The 25308-nt window shown below is 41.0% G+C and overlaps 3 protein-coding genes across 3 annotated transcripts; 1 reads left to right on the forward strand and 2 right to left on the reverse strand.

Annotated features, from left to right (window-relative positions):
• Positions 1 to 221: 221 nt before the first annotated feature.
• Positions 222 to 11874, forward strand: LOC306971556 (RNA polymerase II elongation factor ELL2; the record flags this gene model as incomplete). Its single annotated transcript, XM_079567872.1, is given in 13 exon segments — positions 222 to 242; positions 245 to 391; positions 868 to 915; positions 5746 to 5873; positions 7216 to 7370; positions 7653 to 7894; positions 8539 to 8663; positions 8863 to 8971; positions 9251 to 9641; positions 10204 to 10267; positions 10644 to 10815; positions 11044 to 11088; positions 11257 to 11874. Coding segments are annotated over 13 exon segments (1758 nt in total). The 3' UTR covers positions 11368 to 11874.
• A 1093-nt stretch (positions 11875 to 12967) lies between these two features.
• Positions 12968 to 16210, reverse strand: pex11a (peroxisomal biogenesis factor 11 alpha). The gene is made up of 4 exons (XM_079567991.1): positions 15876 to 16210; positions 15688 to 15803; positions 13283 to 14155; positions 12968 to 13248 (listed from the first exon to the last, which is right to left on the reverse strand). Exons 1-3 carry the CDS (start codon positions 15968 to 15970, stop codon positions 13587 to 13589), a joined length of 780 nt encoding a protein of 259 aa, XP_079424117.1. The 5' UTR covers positions 15971 to 16210; the 3' UTR covers positions 12968 to 13248; positions 13283 to 13586.
• Positions 16211 to 17279: 1069 nt separating this feature from the next.
• On the reverse strand, positions 17280 to 24511 carry LOC306971714 (rac GTPase-activating protein 1; the record flags this gene model as incomplete). The annotated part of the gene is made up of 16 exons (XM_079568077.1): positions 17280 to 17383; positions 17455 to 17557; positions 17639 to 17771; positions 18501 to 18633; positions 19170 to 19272; positions 19617 to 19815; positions 19887 to 19982; positions 20180 to 20365; positions 20533 to 20735; positions 20871 to 21009; positions 21574 to 21699; positions 21785 to 21838; positions 22165 to 22237; positions 22473 to 22612; positions 23042 to 23244; positions 24421 to 24511. 16 exons carry the CDS (start codon positions 24509 to 24511, stop codon positions 17329 to 17331), a joined length of 2037 nt encoding a protein of 678 aa, XP_079424203.1. The 3' UTR covers positions 17280 to 17328.
• Between the last annotated feature and the right edge of the window lie 797 nt (positions 24512 to 25308).

Consider the following 25308-nt stretch of genomic DNA (forward strand, 5'->3'; position numbering starts at 1 on the left):
TAAAAATGAGCATGTGTTTGTCACTTGCTCTTCTGTGGTCAAAACAAAGCTGTTTTCACTGAAGGAATTTCGAAAGCTTAAAGCAAACATCTGTTGTCGCTGTTTACCACGGTCTGGAAATGACAATCATCACTACATAGAAAGTGGGCGCGCGTGTAAACAAAGTGCGTCCTCTGCATGTGCCCAGACCCCGCCCCTTTCTCACTGACGTCACAGGCAGAATGTCGCCAATCGCCGCTTCCCAGTTGGAGAAATGGCAGCGCTGAGGCAGGAGCATCGGTATGGGCTCTCCTGTGGCCAAATCCACAAAGGCTCGCCAAACCGGAGCCTTTTCCACGTGAAACTCACTGACACGTCTCTGCGGACCCTGGAAGCTTATCAGAACATCAAGGTAAGGCCTGAGCAGAAGTTTAGGGACGCGTTAAACTGCGCGCGTTACGCTATATGTTCATCCTCAGAGACGCGCGACGAAAACGACTCCACCGCTGACGCTTTTGCTGAAGTTTGAGTTGAGCTCTATACACTTAATGGAAAAAGAAGTACACACAGTGGGCTATAAATAGAGTCCCAAAGATTCCTCCGCACTTGGTCAACATTTTTTCTCAGCAAATAGGGGAGAGAAAAAAAAAATCTGTAGAGAAGCCAAGAGAAGAACCACAGTGAAGGAGGATCAAACATGGGTGAACGCTTCAGGTTTCCTTTATAGCGGGTTGTCCCAATGTGTCATTTGCCTCCTCTCAACCCGAGGCGACTCTGCATCCTCCTTTCTAAACCCAAACATTTTAACATCATCAAACCCTTGAGCCTAGAAAAGACTTCAAACCTGTTCCAAAGTGTCCCGAATTGAGCATCTCTGTATCTTTGCAGGTGTCACTGTCCCAGCGGCCAACCATCTGCTTCACAGGGAGCCAGGGGGTAAGATGCTTTACTTTCTTAAGCACTGGAGCTGTACTATATATTTTTTTTAGGTTGAGAGACATAGGAATATTAGAAGGCACAAAGAAGGGCCATTTTGTTTGCCGAACACATGCAACATTTCATGAGATTGTGAGAAGTCCATGTGATCAATCTGGGGGAAATACATTGGAGTTTTTTTGATACTTTGTCCAGAAGGGCTAAAACAGCTGATTCCTTGTCAGCAGGCTATACTTTGTCTCTTTACTCTTCCTCCTCTAGTGTCTATAGTATTCTGAGGTACATAACTAATAAATGTATGTCTTAAACTGCCCATTTCTCACTGGAAAATATGTCGAAACGCACAAAACTATTTCTGTAAACTAGATATGATCACATAATACACGGAGCTAATCCAAAAGAGTTACAAACACTATTATTAGGTGTGGATTCAGGGGGAACGGAGCAGACTTGTCTCTGGGGTGTTGAATTTGTATACTTATGGGCTCTTTGATTACAAAACTAAAATTGTAAGTAAACCATTTCAGCCGGAGAAAGATCTTTGGCTTTTTATTCCATCCTCATGTGTTCAAGTGTTTATATCTTGACCATACACAAATATGCAATTGAAAGAAAAACTATGGCAGATTATTGTGGAGTACAACATGAACACTGTATAACTCCATAACTAACTAAATGTACTTGCCATACATTATTTTATGTTTTTGTCTAATGATGTGAATTGCCATGTCTATCTATTATACATCTACATATTTATAGCTGTGTAGGGCATGGAGGGCGTGACCTAAGAAAAACTGTCTAAAAGTTTTCTGAAATAGCCGATAGCAAACATGGATTGTAACCCGTTTAAAAGCTTAGATTCTTTGTGTTAATCTTATAACGATTACTCCAGAATATTCCTCATCATACAGCAGTAATAGCCTTGGATGATACACATGAGCCAAGAGCATTAAACATCTGGGATCATTAACCCTCAGTGTAAAATCTTAGAAGCTTGTATGTAAGTGGTGAGATTATGACCATTATCAGGATTGTAATTATAGCCTATTCAAGTGTTGAAATTGTATCAATCATATTGGCTGATAGAGTTGATGATTGGTATTGATATTATTATGAGTATCTGCCCCAAACGGCCATATTGGTTGGGCCATGTGCCACTAAACCAAAAAAGCAATTGTAAAGGCTTTTCTTGACTTATACCTATACATAATCGTCATACGCAGATGTTTAGAGTGAGTGAATTATTAGAGCCTTGAAACATTGAAAAATATTTACTGTATAATTATGTTTAAAGGATCCAGATATCAAAAGCCGCTCTGTTTTTGTTCTGGCGTCACTGTTGGTTTTTGCTGCATGGGGTTTTTGCTCTGTGTCTTACAAAGCCTTGAACCAGCCTCTATCCTTCCATCCTTGAATGAAAAGGGTTCTCCTGTCCTCGGAGGGGGTTGGGGGTGTCCTCTTGCGTTGCTTGGCATAACAGTCAGTCGCCCATCCCCATGTCCCCCCCCCAACCTCCCCTCCCCTCCCCTCCCCTCCCCTCCACACCCCACATCCCCCTCGGCTTCCATGCCTTTACCAACCCCCCTCTGTGAGCGGAGCAAAAACAATCCACATACTGCTCCTCATCTGAAGAGACGTTTTAAATCATTATCCACTAACAGTGCGGGGAATGATCTTTAAATAACCTTTTCCTTCACTAAAGTGTGAAATCGAATTATGGATTTTTAATTATTGATGTAACCATTGATTCATTATTGCAAGTGCAGCGTCTTTTGTAAACACATTGCATGACTAGACACATAATTGTTGGTCTTGTAAAATGGAGCATATCACAAAAGATCTGTGATATGATACGCTCTTTTAGCATTGAAAAAACAAAACATTTATCATCAGAGAAATTTAAACTAGTGCTGCGCAATGTTTTGACTTATCATCATAGCAATAGTTGGTGACGCTATACATAAAGCCACAATATATCGGCAACTTAAAAGTCATGATTTTCCCCATTCAGTTCCTTTTGAGGCATTTTTTGTGATTTGTTTTGACTGATTTTCTATTTTTTAAGCCTTGTTTTTCTTACCTCCCGCCTCAACCTATGAATCCTTAACCCATAATCTGAAAGCTTGCAGCCTCTAGGCCAGTGTAACGCCTCATTTGAAAGCTAAGACCTACAAAACTCATTGTAACTTTTTCGTCACGTTGTCGCTGCTTTGTTGACACATTTTGAAGCATTTTTGTCTTGTTTTCGTAGGCTTTTTTGTGGGGGGTTTTGTCACTCTTTTTTGCGTTTTCTGCACTTTTCTGACACATTTTTTGTTGTGTTATTGTTGCTTTCCCGGTCATGGTTTTGTCGCTCTTTTGTTGTGTTTTTGTCACTTTGTTGTCACATTTTGATTTGTGTTTTCGTAGTTGTTTACTGTTGCTTTTCCATTGCTTTTTTGTCACTCTTTTTTTGTTTGTTTGTCACATTTTCCTTGCTATTTTGACACTTTTTTTCAAGAACCTTTCAAGGGCTTTTGAATAATGCCATTTTTTGTCATTGTGGAGCCCTTAAAACATGTAAAACGTAGTATTCAAAGCAGATGAATTAAATGCACAGGACGATTGGCCGTTCACTGTTGCCGACACTTCAAACTCGCCCTTCGGCATCTTTTACCATTAAGACAAATGAATGTAACACAGACGACAAGAAAGCCGCCCTGAAGCGGTCTGACCCCGGTGACACTAATTAGAATTCAAATACATCATGCGTCTGGGTGCGGAGAGTGGGGCGGGCAGCCGGGTCAAACTCACGCAGCATTTCTTGACAATTGACATGTTGCTTTTGTAAAACTATGCGCTGCTGTTGCTCGCCAAAAGCCACGTGGTTGTGCCTCAGAAAGAGTGCTCTTGCTGATGTGGAATTTGAGCATTCTTATTGTAGGGGAAAATATGACAACGAAAGTCATTCAGAATGTTTTTTTCTGTAGTTTTGCACTGTAGCTGATGATAATGCAGGTTTATCATTGTCTTATTTTTATCTTGTATGTTGTGCTTTCGATCAGGTGCCTCTACAATTCTTATAATTAATGCACTATGACCTTTGCTTTGTCATTTTTGATTGTACAATTGAAAAATACTACTGACTGACCTCTTAACCGCCTTAACCGAGTGTATTTTCTCCAGTTCAGCTTTACCCAAATCTGAAAGCTCACTGCCTGTAGGCCAGTGTGATGCCTCATTTGAAAGCCAAGACCTACAAAACTAATTTAAATGGATTGCTTTTTTGTCACATTTTTGTCACATTTTTGTCAATTTTGTGTCACTTTTTTGTCAATTTTTTGTCACATTTTTGCCAATTTTTTGTCACTTTTTTTGTCACTTTTTGTCACTTTTTCGTCACATTTTGCCAAATTTTTTGTCATTATTTTGTCACTTTTTTGACCCTTTTTTGTCACTTTTTCACCCATTTTTTGTCACTTTTTTGTCACTTTTTCAGCACATTTATATAAAAAAAAACATTCACATTGTCATTTTTTGTCACTTTCGTCACATTTTGTCACTTTTTATCACATTTTTATCTATGTTTTTCCACATTTTTGTCATTATTCGTCAATTTCTCGTCACATTTTTGTCACTTTTTCATCGCTTTTTTTGTCACTTTACTGTTATTCTTTGCTGTCTTTTTTGTTGTGTTTTTGTCCTCGTGTTTGTTTCATTTTTGTTGCTATTATGTCGCTAGTTTTTTGTCTGTTTATACATCCACACAGAGAAGGCATTAAACATCAAGTAAGACAAATGCAGCAGTGGAAAGTTAAAAAGGATAAAGGGAAAAGGGAATGAAGGAGTTTTTAAAATCTGTTGTATATTTGGCAGCCTGAACTTATGCCAAAAAGAAGCATCTCAAACTCTGAATTTATCACATGTGATGGATGCCTCTCTGGCTGCAATGATTCAGTTAATGTAATGTTCTCTGTTAACAACATGACCATTCTCCACAGGGCCTTATCATGCATAGAACCTAATGACCCTGTAGTTTAGCTGTCCACAAACATGTTCTGGTTTTAGTTCACCAGTTTGTATTTCAGTCTCGCAATCTCAAAGCTCCTTCGTAAGCAAAAATATTATATGGGTGACTTCTGCCGTTATCAAGGCATTTACAACTGAATTGCTGTTTTTTTTTTTTTTTTTTTTTGCTGATTCCTGCTTAATTAGTTCCATACAAAGCTGTCTCATCGTTTTATGAGAACGTTGACAGCTTAACAATCTGACCTATTTTAATCCAAAGTGGCCTTGTGGGGTGGCTTCGTGTTTTGTTTTGACTGTGCATATGTGGGAGAGCGAGGAGACAATGGGGGTAGGGTGAGTGGCATGCGTTGGGTTTTTTTTTTTTTGAAAGAGGGAGGAGGGGTGCTCGGCCGGCGTTGCAAATAAAGTGCTTGTGGTTTTGCTGCATGACTGGGCATTTGTGACAGAGCGGCTCTAGCGCTTCGGCCACATCTGCCGGGGGCACGGCACCCCCGGCACGCCGCCTCATGTAATCAATCACGTAAGAGCGCGAACTGAAGCGGCAGATTCAAGTCCAGGCGACCCACTTTTGTTTACGCCATAAACCGCTCTTGCCTTGGGAATTATCGCTTATACAGAGCAATACATGTACTAGCTTTCATCACTTCTCTACATCTAGTCTGTGTTTCTCCAGACTTTTCTCGTCTATGACATATGTGTGTCTAAATAAAAGCTGTAATAAAAATAATTTGTGAAAGGTAAAGGGAAGCTACTGTCAGTGTGCACAATCGTTTTAACTGTCTGACTGTAGCCACGTGCTCTCTCTGTCTCTTGTTTTGGCAGTACTTGAAGATCCCAGCTCCCACTCCGGAGTTTCCAGACGGAGTGAGAGTCTTCTCCTTCTACTTGTCCAATGAAAGCAAAGACAAACCTCAGTCCAGTTTTGTCTGCATCCAACAGTGCACCTCTGGGTAAGGAATCCGACCCTCCTCTTCATTTAACACAGCAACAGCATTTAGTAATGTCACATAGTAGTAAAGTAAGAACAGGCGACAAAAAGGTGATACAAAAAGCGACGGAAAAATCTTATATCCGTTTTGTGGGTCTTAGCTTTCAAATAAGGCGTTACACTGGCCTGTAGGATTTGGGTAAAGCTGCACTGGAGAAAATGTGCTCAGTTAAGGTTGGGGTTAAGAGGTTAAAGGACCTATAACTGAGGTTTTCCCCTATTCATTGATTTTTACCCCCCCGCCTGAACCAAGCTCATTTTCTCCACTTAGGCTTTACCCAAATCTAAAAGCTTCCTGCCTTTAGAGCTTACAACCTATAGGCCAGAGTAGCGCCTCATTTGAAATGCTAAGACCTACAAAACAGCAAGTTTTTGTCACATTTTGAAAGTGTTTTTAAGTGTTTTATTTATTTATTTTGAGCACTTTTTAGTCATTTTTTGTGGCTTTTTCATTGCTTTTTTGTCACATTTTTTGTCACTGATTTTCTTTAGCCATGGGTTTTTGTTGCTCTCTTGCCACTTTCTACCTTTTGATTTGGGTAATGCCAAACTGGAGAAAAAGTGCTAGGTTAAGGCGGGGATTAAGGGGTTAAGATCTTTTTTTTTTTTTTTTTTTAAGTATATTGTAAAAGTAGACCTTGTGACACTATTGTCCCCTGAAATTAGTTTATAAACTCAGTCCTGTGATTGGGTTGTTGCACTTTCTTTGTCTTTTATTGTATATAAACCAAAACAACAGGCACGGGCCTTTAATTAGTTAGTATATAGAGTTCAGGAATGTGATGTCATACCGCTAAGCATCATGGGATTAGCAGCAATAATAAACGAATGGAGATTTTTAATAGTAAAATACCACAGTGTATTAGATGTATTTACCAGTTGTAGCTCAACCGCTAACGGAGTTGTTCCACGGCTTTTTCTCCACTTTTTTATTCCATTTCTAGCTAATGTTAGTCTATGGAAAATGTGTGCTAACAGCTGCAAAGATGGCGGATCTCCATGGTAACGGTGGAATTTCCAGAACTCTATTGTTTTCGCACAGTAATAGTGGGATGCTTAAAAATGTTGTTGCAAAAAAGCATAGACAAAATGAATCTCATGAGAATATGATTAAACATAACCGTAATCCAGTGTCGAGACTGTAAATGACCAGGAAACAAAGTATTTCCTCGGTGATAACATGAAAACAGGGCTGCAAAATGTGTTATTATCCCTCATTACCAGGCTATCACTGTAACGTGTGAAGTTGAGTAAAGCGCAGCGATTATTTCAACTCCATATTCTTCTTTGTTACTGTTTTCCAGCGAGGGTCAGGATCTTCTGCAGGGCCAAGGCAGTATCCAAGACAAAATCACCGTTTGTGCCACCGATGACTCTTACCAGACGACCCGCGAGCGCATGTCTCAGGTGGAGAAGGACACATGGAGCCGCTCTGCCATCGAGATCAAGCCGGGCCCAGGTCACCTCATAGCACCACTTTGAAGTAGTTTATCATCTGTATGTGGCAGTAGCATTCAGTGACTTCGGATGGGGCTTTATGTGTTTATACAAAACCTTTGGAAATATAATATTGGCTCACATTTTACCAGGACAAAGTGATAACTCAGGAAAATAGGACAATGACGTGACAAAACCTCCACACTAAACCACACCCATTGAGATGAAAAGAAGAGGTCCCTTTTAAAAGAGATCTTGTCATTTCTTCACTCAGTCCTTATTGTTCCTTGTTTTGTTTTTTTAGGGAAGTGCGTGAAGGTCCAGAGGAAGCAGGCCATGGTCTCGGTCTCAGATGGATTCAACAAACTCTCTCCGAGTCACAAGAGGAACCTGGCATCCAGCCCTGTGGCACAGCGCCCTCTAGTGGAGCGTATCATTCACCTGCTCGCCCTGAAACCCCACCGCAAACCTGAGCTGCTGCGGGGGCTGGAACGAGAAGGAGTCAGCCCCAAAGACAAGGCTGATCTGAACGCAGTGCTGGACGAGGTGGGACTTGGCACCACTTTGTCAGAAATATGTATTGTAGTGGAGGGTGGGGCGAATATCTCAATATTTTTGGAGACTTTCTCGATAACAATGATGAAGTTTTATTATATGAAATATGCAAAAATGTAATGTCAAACATCTAAATTTACATCGCTTTGTCCTGAACAGACAAACAAAGGGGAAAAAATCACTTTCCACATTTCCTCCTACTTTTCCCCCCCATTTTTTATTTTTTCCTCTCTAAATTTTCCCAATTTTTTACCTAATTTACAATTCTTCCCAAGTCCCAATTTTCCCTCTATTGTTCCCCATTATTTCCAATGTCTTCAAACTTTTTTTAATTTTTTTTTCTCATTTAAAAAAAATGACACAATTTTTACCCCCTTATTTATTTATTTATTTATTTATTTATTTATTTATTTATTTATTTATTTATTTATTTATTTTTATAATTTTTTTCCACTTTTCCTCCACATTTCTTGATGTAGCAGATAAGCTCAATATAGTACATTTGCATATCTTCTAAACAGCAATTTGCATAATATCTTATTGCCCACCTCTACGTGAAACATTGTTCAGTGTTTCAAAAAAAGACAAATCACTTTCTAAACACTTTTTTTTTAATGAGAACTTGTGTCTTTTAGGTTGGTAAGCTGAACCCAAAAGACCACAGCTTCTCCCTGAAGGAGGAGCTGTACAGACAAGTCCAGAGAGACTGGCCCGGATACTCCGAGGAGGAGCGGCTGCTGATCCACAGGCTGCTCATCAGGTTGGTGTTAATGCAATTTTAACAACAACTTGGATCTGACAGGCACTGTAACCAAGGGGAACACATAGAGGCACCCATACAATATCAGGCACAATCGGTTGCATTTTAGAGTCAGTTGCAAACGATGGGATCCCTGAAGCACAAAACATGAATAATCCTGATGAAAACACAATGAACTGACAAGCATTGTTTTGTTCAGGAAACTTGCGCCTCTTCCCATCAGCCAGCTCAGAAGCCCCCAGTCCCAGCACCCCTCCCTCAGAGCTCCTGCTGAGTCACCATCCCGCCTGAGTCCGGCCAAATCTGTGGTAATGATTTATTCACTCAACAGTCTGCTGTCTCTGAATGATTTTAGGGCAAATTTCTATGGAGCCAAAGCAGTGGCAGTAGAGTTTTAATAAGGAAAAAACAAAAACTGAAATGCATTATTGGCATTGAAATGTATTTATTGATCTATTGCCCTTGTAGTCTTTAGTTACTGCTGGCTCTTATAGATGATTTGCAGCGCCATCTAGTGGAAACTGTCAATGAAAACGTTACATCTCTGTAAATAAGAGGGTCATCTTCCTTTTCCTCCCTATATTTAGAAACGACCACTCCACCCGGCCTTTTCAAGCTGTAACACCCCGAAGAAGCAGAGACTGGATCTGAACCAGGACCCCGCCACGCCCCCACATCCCGCCGACAGCCGAGGCCCGCACGTCAGAGTGGAGTTTGCAGCGAGCCCCCTGTGCTCTCCGCTCAAACTGGGAGGATCCTTCACTGCCGTTACTGCTTCACCCAAAACAGAGAGGACCGTGCCGCCTTCGCCTCTGTCCAGGACCGCGGTCTCAGAAAGCCCGTGCAGCGAGACGCTTTTTACAAACAGCCAGCATAAAAAGAAACACAAGAAGCACAAAGACAAAGAGAGGGAGCGTTTGAAACCAGACTGGAGTGAGGGCAGCCCGGATCAGAAACACAATCCAGAAAATCTAAAAGGTGAATGGCAATTTTACAGGACTATTCTGTACCTGTTAATAAGTGTTGTTTTTCTTTGGGTGCTAGTACTACTCCAATGCTAAAGCTATTCTTAAAAAGCATATAGCAGTTTTTCATGTTTTTGTAGCTATTACATCAGTGAATTGGCAATTTTATTATAATTTTATTTATATTGAATCAAGAAACTGGTGTTTGTTAATTTCAGGGTCTATAATGTGATGATGTCACTCTCCCATGTGGGAGCAGGAGTCAGTTTTTCCTATTAACTGCATTACACTTTAGTATCTTTAAAGAAAATGCATGAATTACAAAAATGATCATTAATATTATTGACTGGGTCCATGATCTCTCTGTACACCAAAAATCTCCTCAAAAACAAAAACATTGCCCCCTACCTGTATAAATATTATAGGCCTTTAGAACGCTGTGTCGCCTCAAACCCAGCAATTTAAAGGGCTCAAATTATGAAAAAAACAATAACTCGGCAATCTTTACTTTACTTAACTTGACTTTATTAAGAGGAAGAACAGGTTGACTAAATGTATGATTTTGTCGTTGACAGATGTGGAGCAGGAGAGCACACCTGACAGTCGGATCACAGCTGAGCAACTGCCAGGCTATTTCATGTAAGTTCGACTTCAAAACATCTTACAATGACAGCGCAGAGCAGTTGTTGCTACCTTTATGAGCTGCTACTATCTGTTAGTGACACAAATCAGAAAACCCAAGCCTAAACTTAACAGATTAAAGGGATGTTTCAGGATTTTTGACATAGGGCCTCATTTCCTAGTTAGTGTTGTTGATTTCTGGAGATATTTTTGTTTTTTAATTCATGCAGTCCTTATATTTGAAGAGTTCAGTGGAGTTAGGCTAGTGTTAGGCTAGCGCATATCTATGGTAACTAGTCGATTCTGATCACATCGACGCTGGTGATGAAGTTTCACCAACTGATGTGCAGGATGTTGTGTGCAAAGACAGACCTAAGAGTTTTCTTCCCTTTAGAAAATACAATCCAATCACCTCAACGGAGCAGCGGCAGCAGTACCAGGAGGACTTCTGTGCAGAGTACGATGAGTACAGGGCCCTTCACGACCACATCAGGACAATCACCGACATTTTCATTCAGCTGGCCTCCAAGATCAGCACCCTCTCCCCGGGAACTCAGGAGTATAAGGTATTTACCATTTACCCTCAATTCTCTGCATTTTGCTCAAGTGGTTGTACTTTAGCAAGAAGTTGTGAATACTCTCTGCACTCACGATTCTCTCCCTTGCGTGTTATATTTTTGCTGGTTGTGTTAATACAGTATGAGACATAAGTTTGGCAATAGCTTAGGGATTCCCAGCATCATGCTTCACATCAGAACTACATGGAAAACAATATTTATGTTTGTTCTCTCCAGCATATGGAAGATCGAATACTGCACAAGTACAAGAAGTACAAGAAAGTGAGTATTAAACTCATTATACATTATTATCTGGGGATATAAGGATATAGTCTGTGCTGTCGTTCATAAAGTCAACATATTCTAGAAATTGGTGTAACTTGATTAAAAAACTGTATTTAAATAGTTTTATTGTTTGAACATTTGTGACTGTGTTTTCTTTGCTTGCAGAGATTCCCTGGTTATCGGGATGAGAAGAAGCGCTGCCAGTACCTCCATCAGAAACTGTCCCATATCAAAAGCCTAATCACAGACTATGACCGCGCACATGCTCCGACATAGTCCCCATGTTTGGACCAGAGACTCTTCCCTTGGATCCAGTCGCACTGAGCAATACCCTTTAATGTGATGGCTAATGCTGCGCTCGTTGGAAAAGGATTTTAAATGAAGAGGATTTTTTTTTCCTATCTAAAAAGCTGTGATTTGAAGAAACAAGCCTTTGATTGCACAATCATGCAGTGTTTTACATATCGATCCAGTGAGCAAAACTAAGTGAATCAAAAACAAGATACATTTCCTGTGCAGTTGCAGACAGTGACAAAATCTGATCTTGTTTAGTTGTGACATGGTGCATATAACCTGGAACGCTTCACTGGACGGCGTTCAATGGACACGCCTCATATTTTGACTTTTTGAACTGCAAGTGCCTTTTCAAAATCTGCAAAATTACAAGTAGGTCTACCATTTTTATAGTTTTTAACCTTTGGACTATTTTTCATTGGACTGGGTGAAATTTGCAATGCAATCTACAGTGTGTTATTTTGTTAATGTGTTGCTTTGTCTTTGACCATGAACATATTTTATAGTTGACTTAATACAGGTGCTCGTCATATAATTATAATATCATGAAAAAGTGCATTTGCTTCTGTTATTCAACTTAAACTGTGAAACTAATATATGATTTAGACTCATTACATGCAAAGTGAGGTATGTAGCCTTTATTATCATTTTGATTATTATGGCTCAGCTTGTAAAAACCCTAAATTAAAAATGGACTGTAAGCCATAATCATCAAAATTGTACATGCAAAGGCTTGACAAATGTCACTTTGCATGTCATGAGTCTATATCATATATTAGTTTCACATTTAAAGTTGAATTGCAGAAATAAATGCACTTCTTCCATGAAATTGTAATTATATGACAAGCATTGGCACATCTTTAAGAGTCAATAGACTTTGGTGACAGATGCTAACTTTTTAAACTCTCTGGCTTTGAAAATGAGAAGATTCAGCTCATGGGACAAATCCTCCAATACAAGCATGTCCATAAACAAATAAAGTTGCCAAATATTCTGTTATGTAGCAATAAAATAGCAGAAATAAAATGTATCCCCTCTGTTCCACAGGGACTGTACCACCATTGGACAAGTATTTTGAGATGATATTTGTTTGCATTTGTGTTTATTAAATTATGAAAATGACAAACCCATTAAAAAATATAAATAGCATCACTGGTTGAATTTCGTGCTCAGAGTGAATATAACAATGCAATTAATCACTTAGTTACATATTACAAAAAGGGCTTGTACATTTGCAAGTCAATACTTCATGTTGTGATGTTTCAGCAGTTCATGGATCCTGTGTTCAAACGGGTTTAGTATCAAAAATGTGGCAGAGTGATTTGTGAATCAACATTAATTAGAAATGCAACTTTTCATCTGGAAACCTCGTGATAAGCCCTTATGTGGAATCATTGTCACATTTCAGTGGATTAAGACAAAGTGGGTCATTTGCTCATATACAAAATGAGTAGCACACGCAAAAATGGAATAGAAGCAAAGACATTTATGCTCTTTTTACTCACGCCACATTCTCTCATTTAAATGTCAGATTTGTTACTGTAAAAACAACACATTTTTTAAAAGGCAAATTGGGTGCCACATGCCCATAAATAGCTACATATGCAACTTTCTAGCTTACACTCAGTATTTAGCACCGGTCTCCTTAACCTGTTACCTGCCATCTGAGGGCAAGGTTTAGGGTTACAGTTAATAATGCACACCCAAATCTCAAAGCGGGTTGACTGGAGAGCTTACAGCCTATATGCCAGTGTGATACCTCATTTGAAAGCCAAGACCTTCTAGTTTTTAAGATGTGTAAGATCTGTGTGAGCGAAAAACACAACTTACGTCACATTTGTCGTTCCCAACCCTGAACCTAACCTTAACCTCCTGATCAAAGGAGACGGCAAGTAACAGGATAAATGGTCAAATAGTGTTTCTTTAATTTTTATCCCTGCAACAAAACAGTGCATACCAGACATCCAATGCAATTAACCATTTTAACCAGTTTATCCAAGACTGTTAAATGATTGCACTGCACCCTCTCATCACCTTTTTTTTGTCATATAAATATTATCACCAGGTGTACACGGGCCTGCTGTAGTGGACTGAGGCTCACTGAGGTGTTTGATTTAAAGGCACTAGATTAATTTAGCCATCCTTCAGCCTTGAGCCCTGAACCCGAGTGACGTCTCTAAGCGCTCACTGGAGAACGTTTGTCATGGTTTGAGTTTTAGATTTGGCTGCACTAGTGTCATAATTCCAATCAGGGAAGACAAAAGCCCACAGAACCCTACAACACCTGCATTGGACTGGTAAATCCCCAGCTTATCCAGTGGAATAAACAGATCACATATATTTTTGAGGGTATCCAGGGCCACAGCAGGGTGCGACTTGAATATGTGCAGCAGAAGAAAAAGCAAAGCGTCCAACTGTGGTACAACAGCTTCTGCTACCTCCGGGCTTTCTCCGAGATGCGCGTCCATCTTCCTTTTAAACTCCTTATCCCTGGCTCTTTGGACCATCATCTGGCCTATGACGTACGAGTCCCTGACGAGGCTCATGATCAGAGAGAAGAGGTAGCATCGCGACGCGTGCAGGCTCAAGCGCTCCTTGTCCACGTCGCGGAGGAGCCCCACGTTTCGCAGCCACAGGAGGTTGTCATAGATGAAGTAGAGGGCGCGGCTGAGGTTGCCGGCGGTGAGCGAGAGGCAGAGCACCGGGTCAGCTATCTGCACGGTCCGTTTGGCAGCGTCAATGGAGTGCAGTGTGTTCCCGAGTCTGAACACTAACAAAGGAGAGGATTGGCAGGTTAGATGGTTCATTTATGTATGTATGTGAGTGAGTGGTTGGTGGTGGTCGGAAGGGCCGATGGCGCAGACTGGTTGCCTCGCTTCCGTCAGTCTACCCCAGGGCAGCTGTGGCTACAATAGTAGCTTACCACCACCGGGTATGGAGTGAATGAATAATGCAATGTAAAAGCGTCTTTGAGTGTCCAGAAAAGCGCTATATAAAACCGATGCATTATTATTATTATTATTATATTTGTCTTTCCCACCAGCAGGTCTTTGGTCTCACTAAAAGAGAAGCATTAATAATAAAGAAAAAAACAAAGCTCATTGCAATTTTGAGGGATAGGAGGATGCTTTGAGTAGGCCTGTCACGATATCATAATTTGATACAAGAAAATATTGCGATAAACATCATTGCTGAAGACCTTTTAATGCCACAGAAACTAAACTATACAGCTTAAAAACTACAGTAAAAGGCTTTGTTTGAAAAGTACTTTCTCTTAAAATATCCCACAATAAACATATAGTAAAGTACAACGCTAGAAAAAATGGGGAATAAATGCAAATAAATTCTGAACAGACGATAAATACTGAGCCCAAAAATGTATCGTTTATCTGTCATTGACAGAACAATGACTCACTATAGTAATTATCGTGACAGCCCAAACTATGAGTATGGGGAAAGCTAATTAGAGAAGCATTGCCAAAGTCTTTAGGCATTACAAATGTCACCCTATACACATGAGCCTCCATCCAATGTAATAGAGTTCGGGAATGTGATGTCATATAAGATAAGATAAGCATCATAGGATTAGCAGCAATTATAAACTAATGAAGATTTTAAAAGTTAAAATACTGTTGAGTTATTGATCACATTAAAACACAACTTGGACACCACAGTGAGATGTATTTACCAGTAGCAGCTCAACAGCTGGCAGTGGCTTTTTTTCTTCACTTTTTATACTGTTTTTAGCAAATGTTAGTCTATGGAAAATGTGTGCTAACAGCTGCAAACATGGCGGATCTCCATGGTAACTGTGGATTTCCCCTAACTCTATAATGATAATTTCTGCAGCCCGTGTATGTTATTTATCTTGTCCGTCATATCAGTCTATGCCACACCCACAACCACCCAGTCCAGAAAAATCTGTTCAAAGGACAAGGACACATTGAGCAAAATAGGCAATACTGCATGTAGTGCATGCACTTTGTCCAAAGGTCAAGGAACTGGTAGGAGGATAAAGTCAGAAAAGGTAATGTTTGAAAGCAACATTTTGACCTCTGATCCTCTTCAACTTTGCCTTTCATTTTATTATTTCATCAAGTCCAAATCAAAGACTATTGTGATACATCCTTCATTAAAAGTCTCCTTTCCTCCAAAATTGTACTCTGTAGCAGGTTACATGTTTTCTGCAAGTAAACAGAGATTGGACGTAAACATAGACTTTTTGCTTCGTTTGTCCCACGGTGAATAAACACATTGCTACTTTGAGATTGATGTAAAGCATAATATTGCGGTGTTTCCTACACTTTCGTCCTGCGCTCATGTTGCTCTCCAGACCCTTCAGCTTGGCCACCAGCGCCGCTCTGTTGGACTGGTTTCGTAGTAGATAAACGCTGAGCGCGCACGCATATTGGGTCGTCCTGAAAACACAAGCGCACATGTCAATAGCCAATTAACTACAACACTACAGGCTGTACAGATTATAGACTTACCGAAAAACGCGGTCTCTTCCCTGACTTTGATTCGTAAATTTCACCAGGAACTCCATTGTTGAGTGACCCGAGTCCAGAGTACACGCTGTTCTCATAGACGGAACATAGAGGCGGTCCGCCGCTCACAGGTCTGTTCATCTATGAAAGAACCGCCATCTAAAATGTGAAAGTCACGCACGAGGCGCGACAAAATAAACATGAAATGAGTCTCCAGTTTTGATTTTGGAAGAGAACATGTGGAGACGCACTCAACACTTGACAGCCCGGTGTAGTTTCCTTCCGGACAGGTTTACGCACGGATCAGGCCCCGCCCACAATCTCTTCAGTCGTGGATTTCTGCTCTACTTTACTACAGGTGCGCGTTTAGGTTCAGGCCCTAAAAATAAAAGACTTATATTTTGTATGTATGATTTTGAATGTATAATTCTACAGTTTTTGCATTGTTTATTGGTGGTTCTGGGTCTAGTAGAGACAAGCAAATTAAAATTAAAATTAAATATTAGCCTGACTTTTTTTTTTAAGAGATAAAACATCAATCTGCAAAACGAGCGTACAATACGAAAAATATCATATATTGTTAAATAAAATTGCCAATGGAAAACAATTGGGTAAATTTCACCTTTAAATCTGGTCATTAAATTTACCCGAAGACCTTGTTCAATTTATCCCGCTCCTGGGGTAAAATGAGCCACAAGACAACTTTTATTTTGGAGAGCAACATATTTAAAACCATATTTTTTTTGAAGACGCAAACTAGAAAACATCTAAAAATGTATGCAATTAGTAAAATGTTTTGTATCCATTTTACACTGTTTTTAAACCACCGCCATCAAAGCAAAAAGTGTCTCATCTTCCCACACTCTCCCCTGTATAGCCTTTGGTCCTAGGTTCAGTCAACACATTTGCAGAGACATAGGTTTACATTGCTTAAGCTAAATATGAGAAAAGGGTTCCACAGATTCAAATGGACACAGAGAGGTCTCTTTGAATTGTTTATATCAGCCACATCAATATTACTAAATGGATGTAATTTCTCAACATATGGGATAATGTTTAAAGCCCCTATACCCAATTTATTTTGGATTTACAATGAAAGAGGAAGCCCCAAAGGAAATATGTTGGCTGTGGTCCAAATTAATTCCAAACACATTATTTTGGAATATCCCAATTCTTCACAGGGACGAGTTAATAAGCAAATTTCACAACTTGCAGTAACTTTTCAGGGTCATTCTAGAAAAGTAGCCTGGTTAGTTCATGATGCTTTGTAGTTTCCCAGCTCAGTGTCTCATCCATCAGGGCCCCAGACCCGACTTGTGTCAAGCACTAGATAATTAACACTTTATTATTTATTTGAAGACTCAAACAGCGTTCATTTCACTTTTTAAAATGTGCATTTTTTTCCACCACAAAACTCAACGTAAAGGCATAAAGTCTGATGGCATCTGGTTTGTTTTTACTTCAACTTGGAGGGAGACGTGAAGAAGCGGCGATTGGGATCTGCTAGGTTCCTGCGCGAACAAAACCGGGACATAGTTGGACTGAAATAAGTTTACTTCTTTCAAATTCTTGTTGAACTTACACGTTGCCGGCCTGTCCCAAATTTCGCAATCGTCTGGTTATAGAAACTTGGCGGTGTTGGTAGGTGTTCAGTTCTGGAGACGTCAGCGGCATAAACAGACGACCTGCACAACATATTGCCATGATTTACAAACGTTTTCTGATCCGTCTCGGCGGCATTATGTGAAGGAGGAGGTGGTGCATACTGGGCCCTTCGTCGTCATTGGTCGTCTTGGAGGTCCCGCTGGCTGATGGGGGAGCAGATGTTGGAGTTTGTTCAGTTTGGGACAGAACTCTCTTCCAGTAATCGATGGGAATGGAGAAGAGGCGACTCATCACCTGCAACAGAACATCAAAAAGAAAAGTAAAGAGGAGGAGCACTGTGGGGCTCAGAGTACAAAGATTGTAAATGTAAACAAAAATCTATGTGTTTATTACAGCATGGCTATCAGACTTTAAATACACACCAATGCATCTAAAAATGACTCCACTTCCAATTCCGAAACTAAAACATTACCACGAACAGAAACGGCAATAGGATTTCCTTAAAGAGGAATACATTTTAGTGCAGATCGAGGAATCTAAACCAAAATGATGCAGACAAGAGCAGTACGGCGGACATTTACTCATTTATTGAGCACCTTGGATTTGTTGTTTTTGGAAATATTAAAAAGGGACTAGACAGAGTTTAAAAATGTTAAAATTATGTATTTTCCTCCCCCTACGTGTTTCAGCAATGCCCTAATGAGTAGAATGAGCTCAGACCTATTTACCACAACTGCCGCTAAAATCCTGCACTGTCACTCAAAAAGTTGTTAATTCGGGTCCGAAGTGCCGTCATGCACGAGCTTAATATAGAAGCTGCAGTTACGTGTAAGACCTGAGGTGGCAGTAGTGAGCATAACAATGACAACTTGCACGTAGTCCCTTTAACAAGTCTTTTCTACACATTAAAAGCTGAAAGGCAGCTGACTTCAGATTGGTAAAGGGAGGGGATCTTGTCTATCATGCAGGCCTTGGAGAGGTTCTTGAGGTCCAGAACAGGTTCTCGCAGGTTTTAGTCTTAACCTTGTGCTGGGAGGCAGTGTCCTTCATGATTGTTGTGGGCGAAGGTTCTGCTACTCCGTGTCCAATCAGAGTAGGACCAAAAATGCGGCACAGATTACTGTGGTCCATGTGGCACTCTGCACTCAGCATCACTCTACGAGACACGGAAACAAAAATGGGCAAAGAAAACTAACAGGAACAGTGTGGAGACATTCAGGTTTATGGTGCAGCATTCCTAGTTCATGAACCTTCTCAGTTTTCACTAACCAAAACTAGCCTCCTCTAAGCCACAAAACCCCTCGATCCTTTGTCCCACCACTGTGTCAAAGGCCACCTCATAATTAATGTGTTAATGGATCAGATATTGTATGGTCTCACAGATGTCAGATGGAGAAACAACAGAGTGTCAAATGTGAGACTTAAAAATATGAAAATGGCAATATTACAAAGAATAAAGCCTAAAGTGCAGTCAACCAACACTTTTCAAACTTTCAGAACTAAACATTTGACCATAAGCGCATGAAGGCAGATGCCAATTTTGAAAGTGATAGAAAACAATGTCCCTTCAAGTCGGATGGAGGGGGGAAAAAAAGTGGAGGAATCACAGAGTTGAGTTTTTTTGTAGACAAGCTTTGACAAGTACTGCCCAATGAAGAGTATAATATCCTAGTGCAAACATCGTGTAGGTACTTGTGTAGGTGCAGCAGGATGAAGGCCAGTGTGTCCTTGTTGGCAGGAGGGAGTTCTGAGATGACTTTGTAGATGATCACTGCTCCTCTGTCACCCTCAATCTCTGATCACAGGGAAATGCATAATTAAATACTTTAATTGAAGGCATGATCCGAACTCCAGCTGTCTTCCAAATTGAGACTGCTGTGAGACTGGCATTTTTGGGTTATTGTTATGGAAAACCATGAGTTACAATAGGCAACAGTGACTATATTTCTTCTCACGCAGTGGTTCTCAAACTTTCTCTACCAAAGTGTATGAAGTCAGGAGAAAATTGTATGTATTCCATCATTGTGCTTTTTTTTTTAACCATCTTTTTGTGTAAATGATCATAAATCGTTTCATAAAAAGTTTTGAGATCCACTGCACTGACTTAAATGTGCAGTTGTTTGAACCTGATCTCTTCACCTGCCGCCTCCATGAAGCGCGGGTGCAGGCGGAACGTCACGAGGGGCTCCGGGAGTTTCCTCAGAAAGTCCTTGAGTAGACCACAGACCACGTGCACGTCCTCCACTTTCCCCAAACTCAGAGCCGTTTTTCCAGCAATAAACCTCTCCTTGAGCTCCTTCAACGCCCTTTCGCCACCGGGAACTCTGTACAGGCCCCTCTGAGACAGAAATGGCAAAAAAAAAAAAAGAATTCAGAAGAGAAGATGCGAGACGAGAGGCAACACCGTACCTCCTTAAGTCCACGGCGTTCGATCTCTGAAATACACTCCACCACGAGATGGGGAACTCGCGGGCGCTCCAAAGGACAGAAACTCTCCAACGAACCCTGGACAAATATAGCAGATAAGCACAAGCGATACAGTTTTAAAAAGTCTATCATTGAGTGTTTTTGTTGGTGACGATATGAGACGAACAAGCAATATTACTGCAATATTTTACTCAATCATTTCAACACAGTATGTTGCATTTTGTTTTTTTTCATCAGTTTCAAAAAAAGACTTTAAGTGCTGCCTGAAAGCTCACCGGTTTCATTTGGGGCCCTGCTTTGGCCTGAGGACCCGATGTCGCTTGTCCTGTGGAGATACAGCCCGTAGGACACTTGCTCCTGCACTCCGGATGAACCACGACTCGACAGTTTTTGCACTTCACCACCGCTTTACCAAATCGCATCCTCTTCCCACAGCAGTAGCACAGTTCTGGACGGATCACCTGAAACAACAAGTGGGTCACTACAACTCAGTCAATCCAGAACATATCCTCCATTTATGTGGATATTTTGCTCTGAGGATAACAGTATACTTTTGCAGGATGATTAGTGAAGATTTTTTACCAATAGAAAGGACCCAAGCAGTGTTGTACTGCTGAATGATCCATACCGTTTTGGAGAAGAAGACATGTTTCCCAGCGGTTGTATTATTGCTTCTATTGTACTCTGTGTTGCTCGGGGGCCGGTTGGGGATCCTGTTACAGATGTTGCTGAAAGTGCTGGAGCCAGAATTGGTCCTGAAGAAGTCCTCAGTCCGAGTGATGGTTTCAGGCTCTAGGGTCTCCTCAGATGGACACCACACGGATGTCTGGTCTAAGAGAAAAATACAGACCAATCAGAGAAGGGCGGAGGCAGAGTCTAGAGTCAGACAGGAGAGAGTGCGAACACACGATCAGAGAGGAGCAAAGAGAAGTGGAGAAATGTAGCTGGCCAATCACAGCCCATTACCAGCGTCGTCTGGAGCCAGGTCCTGGTCTAGTGTGGTTTCCTGGTTCAGGTCCCGTTTCTCCTGAGTGATGCCCACCACCATGTGGACGTGAGTGGACTCTGGAGTCAAAACTGAGGCTTTTATGACGGTCCCCACCTCCTGGGGAAAAAAATAAAACACCAGATGTAACTTTATTCCGTACCTCATGAATTTTTGTTTCAAAGCTCCAAAAATATTCAACTCTAAAAAAAAAATGTTAAGAGTGAAAAAGGCAATATGTATGAAGAAAAACAATCCTTCAGTAATGGGCGGGGCAGGGAGGGGTCTGTGTTTGCGGTGGTTGTAGCCAATTTTCAACTTGCCTCTCAAATCTACACCAGACTCTTCAAATACAGATCACATCAACATGACCATGCATCAATTCAGGACAACAGGTCATTTATGGAGTCAAAACTAGGTTCATTGAATAAAAGGTTAGGACAAAGGACATGTGCAACATTATGGAGCTCTCCTTACAGCAAACAATCTCCACCGTTTCATTTCCTCTGAAACGATCCAGTTTCATACAGAGCAGTCTTTATAACTTCTCTTTGCCTGTTGAGTCTGTATGATTTTTATTTGCATACGTTTTTTTTATAATTTAGACAGATAATGTGTTCCTCTAGCTCAAGCAGTCCTGTGGTGTCACGTTATGACATCCCAATGTAGCAGGAGACACTGTACCTTCTCCAGGTAAATCCTGTCCTGAACCTGTGTGGGGACCTGGGTCTGGATCTCCGTGGAGATGCTCGTTCTGAGCCGCTTTCCCATCACTCCATTGGCAGCAGAGACCACGCCCATAGAAGATCGCTGACCAATAGAAACACAGGTTGCTTAACTAGCAGTGCGCATTTGAGAAATTATATTTTTTCGATAAAACGTGAAAAGTGCAGACCCGCCTCTCTCTGGCCCGGGACCTCAGGGGTTTGATGACTGTGGTGTCCAAGTCCTAGAACCAAGACCATTGTTAGGCACTCGGCAGAGTCACAGTTGTCATAAGAGATCAAATATTTCTGAGCAACTTAAAGGGTAAAAATCATACCATACAAATAAGAAAAGACTATACGAGCAGAAAACGCTCAGAATTCTGTTTGAAATAAATGCCCATAGCAATACCATCATTTTTATGTTTTATTGCACTTGAGACTGTTTTGGATTCGACCGCTCTCTAGCATGAGCAGCGGGGCTTCAAGAAAAAAAGATTGGAAACCACTGTTCTAGTTCTATACCTTGTTGTAAGCTTATAGGTTATATAGTATAAAATATATTAGGTACCACATCATCGTCAGTTTTGTCGTAGCTGATGTCCGAGTGAGACAGAAATGAGGACTCATCAATCACAGACAACCTGTGAAAAAGATGTGCAGTTAGACATGGCATAGACCAAGTTTAGAACAGGCATAGTTTAGAACAGGCATAGACCTGCAGGGCTCTAGAGTGAGACCGTTTTGGGTGTGACTAAATATTTTCCTTCATGGCAGCAGTGTGACCAGTAATAGAAAAGTAGTATAGAGGTATTTTACGATGGTTTTGGGGGTTAAAGCGGTCTGTCCTGAGCTTTGGACAAGATCAGATCATGGTACCGTTTGCTGGGCCGGTGGACAGTGGTGTTGTGGGTCTTGTGTTCGAATGTGGCGAGTAGAGACTTCTGTTCATCGTTTAAACAGGAACTGGACTTGGTGTCTTGGACCAGAATGTCGCACATGAGCTGCATCTGCCGCTGCTGCAAGAGGAAAAACGAGCAGAACCAGAATGAAGGGGTATCCATCATTTTAATCAAATAGCAATCTCAACTATGATCCATCACAACTATCAATGATATTAACTATCTTACATCATAATAATGCAGGTTTAACTACATTTTTTGAAGAGAATAATAACAAAGAATTATGCTACAACAGGCATCAGAACAGACGACTAATTATAAAGACCTTTTGGCAAAATTTAGCTGAAGGGTTAAACGTTTTTTTTGATTGAGCAAAACCAATGTGATATTTGGATTCAGCACATGAAAACTGTCCTAAATCAACTAATACAACAACACAGAATTTGCTGTAAACCATCATCATCTACAGGGCCAGGGCATGTGTTTGGGGGCCACATTTGGCACCAGGGCCCTGACGTTGTCTATCCCTGCAGTAGTGTTTCTCACCAGGTACTGGAAGTCACGCTCCACTCGCAGCCGTTTCTGCATCTCCAGATCCAGCTGGTTTCTCACGTGCTTCAGCTTAACATCAAGCGCCGCTTTGGCCAAATCTGACTTCACCAACAGCTCTTTGAACTTTTTTAACTCGGACTCTGCCGCGAGACAGCGCCTCCTCATGGCCTCGAACGATTTCACCACCTCCAGGAACTCTGGATCAATCGATACACATCAATACAGTCAGCCAAAACATCAGGACCCCAGGCAGGTGAATGACCAGATTCTGTATCTGCTTCATAGACTGCATGTGCAGATGTTGATGTAAAAGACACATAAAGAATTGAAATCTGTCCGTTTCTAAAGCAGTGCAGAAGTTAGCACTCTTGCCTCACAACAGGGTGGTCCTGGACCGATTCCCAGGCACAGGGGGGGTTCTTTTGTGTGTGGAATTTATAGCGTGGCCCTACAGCGATCCCTACTTTCCTCCACTCATGCTGTGTGTAGTGCCTAGCTATCAAAAACATGTAAAATAGGATCACCTCTCAGGGAAGGACTCCCCTGAAAAAGTGATATTACAACTTCATTGTTCAAAAACGAAGGTGAAATGGACTGACAAATGGTTCAAAGCATCTCTAAACACTGCACCTCTTATATTAGTCTTCTATGGATGGTAGGCTACCTATGGAAGAGGTTCTTATGGGGTGTGTAGGATTTTTATTTATGTCACAAACATAAGGTGAGGTGTAAGGTGTCCTTTATGGTCCCTGTTGGGAAATGTGTCCTCTGCATCACCAGGCTGGAGGATTCACCTATTGTACATTTACTTAGCAGTAGGGGAAACCGGAGTACCCAGAGGGAAGAACATGCTCCAGACATAAAGGCCCCATCCGGGAATCGAACCCTGGACCTCCTAGCTGTGAAGCACAAGCGCTCTATGCACCAAAATGTGACATGTCAGTCAATTAAAACATATGACCTCATAAACAAATGTACGTCGACTTAATCAAACTATTATACATTATTTTGCAGCTGTGTTTCTTTTAGATTTTTTTTTGGCACAGATCATATGGCTAAAACAAATGCATAATTAAAAAGAAATGAATAATAATAATACTCTCTACCGCAATCTAGTCCAGACTAGTGCTTGGGAAGGCCTCAGTTTAACCGATTCACCAGCACTAATGTAAGTCGTGAGTGCCTTTTTGATTCCAGAGAATATTATTACATTATTGGTTATGACAGAAAGAATACCGTCAGAATAAATAGGTAAAATGTGTACACAGTAGATGGGAGAAGATTTATAAAGACAATAAAACCATGTAAATCCAAGATGATATTGGTAGACTTGTGATATTGCAACATACGTATTAATAAGAAGCAGAACTCACCCAGTTCTGTGTTCATGGCTGACTGCTCCAGGGAGATTCTCTGTAAACACAAAGACAGAAAATCCTCCACCACAGCCCGAGACTCCCCCATCTCTGGGCAGCATCTAAGCAGGCTCCGACCAAGATGTTAACCAGCATTCAGCTTACAAAAGTCACAGCTTATTTATGTTTGGTTAATTTTAACTTTTCATCTGATTTAGCTTTCATTTAAAATGCATTTTTACCCCATTTCAATCGGATTTAGACCTTTATTTTTGGCCCTGAGCTGTATCTGCATCCGAAACTCTGCTCATCAGTGTGAACTGTTTCAGCTGCAGACAGTTTGATTGGCTGCAGTTTTCCACAGCCTCCACCAGAGGGACCTGCTGAGGACAGAGAGTTTACATGTAATGAGTAATTTTACCCACTAGGGGGAGCCTCATGCGTGATAAAAAAGGAAATTCTCCTGTTAGAGATAGAGGGAACTCCGTTATTATTACCTCAACAGCAGTATTTTACACTGAAAAGAAGCAAGGGGATGACTAAAACAAGACTTGATTGTGTGTCCAAACTGTTGTTTTAACCTGCGCCCGGCACCTTTATTAAGGCTTGGGACCTTAAAACCAGCTCTTTCCCACAATACACTGTCAGTTGTTGAGTTTATCATTGTGTAGATATTGTGTAGACTTGTAGAAAGACGTGCCATCTCTGGCAATGTGTGCCAATTCAGCCTGTGGTCTGGCCAAAAAATGGTCCGAGGGCCTCTCTGGTCAGCAACAACCACGCTAACATGCGTTCATCCTTAGGCCATGGTTTTGTCCAGTTTTGTTTAGTAAATGAAAGTTTTCAAACCAGCTGTCACCTCCCATCCAAAGCTTTAGATCTTTAACTGAAGTGGAAAGGGTACTT

This window comes from Gobius niger, assembly GCF_951799975.1.
Source record: "Gobius niger genome assembly, chromosome: 12".
Lineage (NCBI taxonomy): Eukaryota > Metazoa > Chordata > Actinopteri > Gobiiformes > Gobiidae > Gobius > Gobius niger.